Source organism: Mobula birostris, chromosome 20 (assembly GCF_030028105.1).
Source record: "Mobula birostris isolate sMobBir1 chromosome 20, sMobBir1.hap1, whole genome shotgun sequence".
Taxonomy (NCBI): domain Eukaryota; kingdom Metazoa; phylum Chordata; class Chondrichthyes; order Myliobatiformes; family Myliobatidae; genus Mobula; species Mobula birostris.
This window is the reverse complement of record NC_092389.1, coordinates 14217928-14225684: the sequence shown is the minus strand read 5'-3', so window position 1 is coordinate 14225684 and position 7757 is coordinate 14217928. Positions and strand designations below refer to the sequence as shown.

At 43.7% G+C, this 7757-nt stretch overlaps 1 protein-coding gene across 3 annotated transcripts in view; it reads right to left on the bottom strand.

Annotated features, from left to right (window-relative positions):
* Positions 1-1599: 1599 nt before the first annotated feature.
* The window catches only part of LOC140185062 (myelin protein zero-like protein 2), a 29260-nt gene continuing 23102 nt past the window's right edge, over positions 1600-7757 (bottom strand). The window contains exons 3-6 of one of the 3 annotated variants that reach the window (XM_072238298.1): positions 6039-6249; positions 5266-5446; positions 4109-4189; positions 1600-2762 (exon numbers count right to left, since the gene is read on the bottom strand). In XM_072238298.1, the coding sequence (XP_072094399.1) occupies positions 4120-4189; positions 5266-5446; positions 6039-6249 (462 nt within the window). In that variant the 3' untranslated portion in view covers positions 1600-2762; positions 4109-4119. Of the gene's footprint in view, positions 2763-4103; positions 4190-5265; positions 5447-6038; positions 6250-7757 lie in introns of all 3 variants that reach the window. The other 2 variants (XM_072238297.1, XM_072238299.1) reach the window with 2 other exon arrangements.

Genomic DNA, 7757 nt, shown 5'->3' with positions numbered 1-7757 from the left:
ATGGCTTGCTTCTACTCCAGTTCTGAGATCAAAGATAGGGCAGTTGGTCTACGATTAGTAAATAAGTGTGTTATTTGGAATAACACACACAAAATGATGGAGGAACTCAGCAGGTCAGGCAGCATCTATGGAGAGGGCACAATTGAAGCTTCGGCCCGAGACCCTTCATCGGGACTGGAAAGGAAGTCGGAAGAAGCCAGAGTAAGGTGGTGGGTTGGGGAGGGGAAGGAGTACAAGATGGCAGGTGATAGCTGAAACCGGGGGAGGGTGGGGAAGTGGGACGGATGAAGTGAGAAACTGGGAGGGAAATGGTAGAAGAGGTAAAGGATTGAAGAAGCAATATGATAGGAGAGGAGACTAGGCCATGGGAGATAGGGGAGGGTTATTTGAAATGGTGCCTGTTCCTGCTGTTTATGCATGGCCTCAGCACCTAATATTAAAAGGTCTCAGAGCCTTTGCAAATGCTCCTTTTGAACCATCCCAGCACAAGGATGGTTACTCTCAGGAATTACGCTTTCTTATATAAAGTGGTCTATGAGGTGGTCCTTGAAGAGAAACCTGTGCTCTTCAGGAAATCTCTTTGAGAATGAGCTCAAAGTGCTTGATTTGGGAATTGGCTGTCAGCATGTGGACGATGATGTCAACATGCTGGAGCTGGTTGACTGCAATCAGAGTCTTTTTAAGTGTGTATTGGCATGGGAGAGCACACTGATATTGATTCACCAATCTGCCAGTGAACTTGGTAGACTCTGTAGGGACATGTTAGTGGCAATTCTCCACTAGAGTGAAGTGCCTACAGTAAGATATCCATGCTCTAACACATACAAGAAGTTGAGACTCAATCTGCTTGATAGACTGTGAGCATGCTGTGGGGTTTCAGGTTTTGTCTTTAACCACCCTTTACCCACTTTTGTTAATCCACTGGAGATGGTAAATTTCGTTAGTAATATGTCTTCATTCAGATGAGTCTTTCAAAACACAGAAAGTGAATTACTCTGGGTAGAGTGGTGGGCAAGAGTTGGAGGGAAGATCAAGCAAGGCCAGTTGGTAGGAAGCCATTGATTTATTGTATCTTCAGTTTCATGCCTGAACCAATGGTGGAAAAGATTTCATGGGTTCAGTTGATTAACTCCAGCAAGTGGCTTGTTGGAGCTGAGGTGCGGTATTGTAACGAGGAAGATTGAAAAGGGAAGTTTGAAGCTACAGCCCTGTTTGACCCCATTCTGCACTTCAATCTTGCAGCACAGGAAGTAGTCTTTAGGGCTATTGCTGAGAAGAGCTAGCTAAATAATTTTTCACCTGTTTCTCCAATATTTCACCCTTTTTTCATAATCCCATTTGAAAATCTGCTCCCACTATCCTTTCTAGTAGTGCCTTGTAAGGCACATCCTGATCCAGTCCATTTCCTCATTTTCACTCTGAAATTTTGGTCTGGTTTTAATGGTTCAACGGTCCTCTCTCAGACATTGAATCCTTTCACCAATGATTGTTGATTGTTCCCAACTTGTTGTTTAGAATTGATTCAAACTTCATGAGTGGTTGATAGTTCAACTAATGGTACTATCAACCAAATACCAACACCTTGCTTTTAACTACAACTCCATGTTCATTGTTTTATTTTATGCAATTGCAAACGTGAAAATACATTTCACATACAAGAAATTTATCAACAATTAAATACAAATCTATACATCTTTTAAGAGCAATTTTAAAAAGTGTTCAAGTTTGCTTTAATATTTACAGATCAGTAACAGATGTTCAGCTGTTGTAACGATCTTCCCCATTCTGTATTAACTTTAAAGGGAGAACTAAACCGAGATCCTGAATCGCTTTAAAATTGAAAAGAAAATCAGAGAGACATAATAATTTCCATTAATAACTCTTGATTATTGCCTTGGACCTCAGGAGCAGAACCTGGATTATTTTGGGATCGTCATTGGGGCAGCAGCTGAGGAGTTTCTATAGTACAAAAGGCCCATAGGTTTCCAGCAGTCTCAAACTCAGCAAGTTACTGCCTCTTGGAGAGGATGGAGGCAAGTAAACTGAAGAAAGGGAATGCAGCAGATCAGCAGATAAAGCTGCTCTGTGTAGGGATCTCACTGCGGTGAAGAATCTCCAAATCTAGAGCTTGATCGTGCTGTCAGGCAAAGCTGGTGTTTATTGTCCAGCCCTGGATGTCCAGCAAACATGGCAGACCTTCGTTTGGAAATACTGGTGCCTGGGAAGCTGCCTTTGATACTATTTAGTAGCTCATTCAGAGGACAGTTAAAAAGAAGTAACATCAAGCTAGAGTCACATATAGAACTAATGTGAGAAAGAACAGCATGTTCCTTTCTCTAAAGAATATTCATAAACCTGTTGAATTTTCCAAACATCCAGCAGCTTTAGCATTGCCTCCATCAGAATCTTTCTTTTAAAATTTTCTATTCTCACATTTCTCTGGTGAGATTTAAAATTCAAATTTTGTGGATTAATATTCCAGTGATGTGACCGTTACATTTCTTGTGCCTGGATTATTCTCTGACGGAGTCGCTAGATTCCTGGCATGCTTTGGGCCTCAGCTACCTGCAACAGACCGATGTTGGTCTCTGGGTTTAAGGATAACACTGTTAATGTAATGACTTCAGCATCAGGCATGAAGTGCTGAACAGCAGGAGGATAATAGTCTGAAATGTTCCCTCTATAGAAGGTGAGAGACACGAGGTATATTTTAAAATCTTGCTTCTTCTCTTGTTAAAATTAAACTTTGTTCTGCAACTGATCTGGAAAAGACAAAGAACACCATTTTATAAAAGACAGAGGGTCCATGGTTACAGTTATGTTTGATATTTCAGGAGCATCAGATGCATTTTTTGCTCTCCCAGGTTTGCCAGAAACCGTGGATCACCAACATCTCACTACAGGTCGACCTTCACAAATCTGGCACCATTGGGATCTGAGGAGTGCCCGATTAATGAAAATGCCGAATTACAGAAGGGTCACATTAAGCATAATCAGTGCCGGATTATCGAAGGAACTGGATTACAGGTAGCCAGATTAGTGAAGGTCGACCTGTAACATTACACCAGCTGGTCACGGGATCAAAATCCAGGATATCCAACCCAACAGTAATATGGGAGCATCTTCTCCAACTGAAGGTTAGCCAGGGTTGAGTAATCTTGCCAGTGAAGCTCTGGGAATACTGGGAGTTATGGATCTTGGTGCTGGTCAGATCCTATATGGGGAATTTCTTTAGTTCTAAGGAGAACAGACTTCATTCCCTTGAGTTTCAAAGGCTGAGAACTAATCAGAGGTGCTAAGAATGATAAAGGGTTGGACAGGACTGCACTGTGACTGACCCCTCTCTCCAAAGTTCTCCATTACCTAGCCAACAACTTCTTGGCATGTACACCTTCAGCAAGGCACTGGAATTCCCATCCCAATGTGGGATTGCAATCCTAAAAAGCAAGTGGGAATTTGGCAAGGCACAGAGGGGGAGAGACATGATAGTTTTCAAATGCAAATTGAAATTCAGTTGCAACCAGGGTAGGGATGGGTATGGAAAGGGGAAGGAACACAACAACAAGGATTCTCCCACATGTGCTAGCACTTCAGCAGGCCAGTATGGGGCCGTATGGGAAAGGTGGGGTGAGGGGTGCAGTAGAGGGTGGCAGCATGGGGAAGCAAAGGAAGTCTTGATTTCTACAGTAACTTTTATGGCATGGTATGACATTACGAAGTGCTTCACATTCAACACAGTACCGTTGCAGTGCAGGAAATAAAGCGGATAAATTACACACAGCAAACCTGTTTCAGTGATGTTAGTTCAGGGAACAAAAATATTGGCCTTTCACTGAGTCAGGAATACCTCTTTTCTTCAAAAACCGGAGGATCTTTTACAGCAGTCTAAAAGGTCAGAATTTCTTACCCAAATCCCAGCTATGCCTCAGTGCTGTTCCAGAAACAGTGAATTACCTCATCAATAGTTTCTCTGGCAGTGCTCGCACAGTCTCAGGAGTAGGCTTCGAGCCTATGATTTACCAGCTGAGATGTGGCTGGTGGGAAAGATCACACTGGGTCATGGGCTATAGGTGTTTTATAAAACAAACTGCTGAGTCAGGTACCTTACTCTGTCAGTCTTCAGAGAACCCTTGCTGACTTGGCCTCTTCCGCAAAAATCATCTCACCATTTAACTTCTCCATTTCCGTACTGTTAAAAGAATACAGAGGGAAGATGAAGGAGAAGCAGGTGAACAGGATCAACCCATGACCTTGGCAACTGGTATTTCAGGGAGTACCAAGACTCGAGGCCTAGGATGCAGAGCCCGGCAAGTTCATGGGAGTGAAAACAAGAGCAGGGGGGTTGACCACCTGGTCCCCAAAGCCTGGCCCACCATTCAGTATGATCATAGTTGATCAACCCTAGGCCTCAACTCCTCTGTGCCAGATCTTCATGGCCTTCAGTCTTTTGATCTTTCAAAAATTTATCAACTGCCATTGTAAGCACCTCTAACAATTTGCCTCCTCTACCCTCTGAAGTAGAGAATTCCAGAGATTCACTCTCCTCTGAGAGAAGTGATGTTGACTTAACTTTGTTTTAAACGATCATCACTTCATTCGAGACTCTCCAACTATTGAAAACAATTCCCCTCTCGTGACCCCTTCGGATCTTCTATGTTTCGATATGATCACCACTAGTTCTAAACTCCAAAAAATACATACCCAAATCTGGAAAGCCCGCTTAAGTGATGGAAAATGGGTTCACACAACTTCCCTTTAGGAATCCACACCAGGACTGAGCCACAAAGCCTCTGCAAATCTTAATGCTGCTGATTCTTGCTTGTTGGTTTGTCCACTTTAAATATTGTAAACCGCGGCATTTGAGAACAGGGCCTTGGTATTTCTGTTCCCTCGTGGTGGAAAGATCGCAAGTTATATTTTAGCAGTTGGAGAAATTTGGGAATTAATCGGGAGTGGGAAGAGCGAGAATAGAGGAAGGAAGGAAGGAAGGCACGAAAGGGTGAGGTGGCAAAAATAAGAGGGGTTAGAGAACAAACGGTAGAGGTGAGAGCTGAGGGAAAACGTGGGGGGGAGAGGGGAGACAGTTGTGGGGGTGGGGGGAACTCAATGACTTTCATATTCTTTTCTAAACCCCAGATTAATTGCCAGATGACCCAAAACGAGGCTGTTGAGAGGACAAAGCAACAAGAGCTTTACCTGTGGACTCTGAGGCATCGGGACCTGATGTCACCCTTCTACAGAGAGAGGTAGAGTGTTGCTCCTTACCCATCTTTGTGTTTGTATTCTAGTTCCCCTTTCTGTGGCTCCTGCATCATTTCCTCGTCGTCTATGAAATGCCCCGATTTCCGGCAGAGCTGCACAGTAACCATCACGACCACGATCAGGATCACCAGTCCTGTCGCTCCTCCGATCACAATCCCCAGGATCAGCATCTCTGAGTAAGTGACTGTGGGATTGGGCAAAATGGTTTATTATGGCCACACCACGAAGGTACAGTGAAAATCTTTGTTTTGCATGCATCCATACAGCTAATTTCATCACATCAATATGTTGATGTGATACAAACGCTACCAAGAAAGTGCGATGCAGGTGGAAGATAAGGTGCAAGACACAGAGAGAGAGCGCATCATGAGAATACATTACTGAATTTGAATGAATTCTCTGAACCCAGACAGGTTCCCAAACTCAATCCAGGCAGACAGATGTCAGAAATAGTCTGAAACAGCCCCATTCCGGTCTGGACCACTATCCAGCTTTCCCTGATGTAGAAAGGAGTTCAGGTTTATTTTTTAAAAATTTGCTTTATTTGCCACACGTACATTGAAACATCGAATCATACTGGGAAACGCATCTTTTGTGCCGAGGGTGTGCTGGGCGCAGCCTGCAAATGTCACTGTGTTCCAGCAGATTCACCTCTAATTCATTTTTATCATGTAATGAAGCAAAACAGCAGATTAAGAGCTAAAATGCATTGTAACTCCACCCATGTAATATTGGGAAGTATGCTAGGCTCACAATAGGGGCAACTTAAAACAAACCTTTATGCACAACGTTAAGTTTGATTTCACCAAAGACCAGGTCCACATCAGGGGGATTCAGCACGGCACACGTAAAGGTTCCATTGTCTGAAAACTGTAGATCAATGATGGTAATCGATACATCTTTTCTCCAGATGTTTCCTGACCACACCACCCGTTCCTTAAACCGTCCCTTTGAAGTTGCATACGGCTGCTCAAGATAATACAGGACCTATGGAGAGAAAGAGAAGCTGATTCACTTAACCTGGGCAGTATCCCCATTAGCATGGTGCTCGAGGAACTTCACTTTGTCCCTAACCAATGCTGTTCCTGCCCTCAGAATCTTTGGTGTGACAATATAAAGGATTTTTGAATCTAACCAGTGCTGTGCCTGCACTGGAATTAGTTTGACACGTGGGGCAGTGCAGAGGGATTTTTGTGCAATATCTAACCACTCCTTGTTAGGTGCACAGGGAGAAGTGACTACACAACACACTGATTCAGGGACAGAATATTCCATGGTTAAGGGACGACCATAATAAGGCATGAAATGAATGGGAGAGTGTGGAAGATTTTACTTGTAAACAAGTCATTAGCCCTCCTTTCTCAGCCCACTGCTGCTCCTGTTTCTCTCCCCCTTAACAAAGCAGTTATTTTGTTCATTATGTTCCATCTTCGGTAATGCAATTAATCCCATTCTTGCAGTAGTGCGTAAAATCTCTTCCTTTACCATTGTTCATCAGATTCGTTTTTATAGGAGACTTTGGCCTCTGTTTCCATATTCCCTCAGACAGGGCACTCCAAATTATAATTCACTACAATTAAAATTTCTCATCTCCCAAAGTAGGTATCTTGTGGTGAGCGACTCCCATTCTGACACCCCAAGGTCTTTACTTCCTCTGGACCCTCTCAGATGCCAGCACATCCTTCCTTCGATATGGTGGAATACAGGACTCCTTCATGACGGAGTGCTTGACAGTTGCCTGGAGACGCTGGTGTGGGAGGGAGCAGAGGCCTGTCATCCAGCGTTCTCTGGGTGGAAGACAAGCTGGATTGCGTTCATCTGTGAAATTCATCGCCACAGATGGCTGTGGAAGCCAACTCATTGAGTGTATTTAAGGTGGAGGTTGATTAGTCAGGGTATCAAAGGTTTTGGGGTGAAGGCAGGAGAATGGAATTTAGAGGGATAATAAATCAGCCATAATGGAATGGTGGAGCAGATGATGGGCTGAGTGGCCTACTTCTGCTCCTAGGTCTTATGATTTTACCACCCCATCCACAGCCCCAAACAAGTATCCCCTCCACCACTAGGCCACAGTTTATTATCTATAAGATGCACTACAGTTACTCTAGAACAGAGTTTCCCATTTTTTTTAATATATATATGCTTTGGATCCTTACCATTATCCAAGGGGTCAGTGGACTCCAGGTTGGGAAGCTCTGCTTCAGCAGGACCTTCCAAACCCAAGCCACTACCATGGAGAAAGACAAGGTGAATAGGTGCATGGGAAGTCAGCAACTCAAGAACACCATCTTGATCTGCAAATACATTAATGGCCCTTTATCACTGCCGGGTCTAAATTTTGGAACTCCCTGCCCAGAAACATCAGGGAAATACATTCACTCAAAGGGCTGCAACAGTGGTCCACCTCCACCTTCAAAGGCAGTTAGAGATGGACAATTTAAGTCAGACAGGGTGGAGAAAATATTCACAAAGACGATGACAGGACTGAAGGGCTT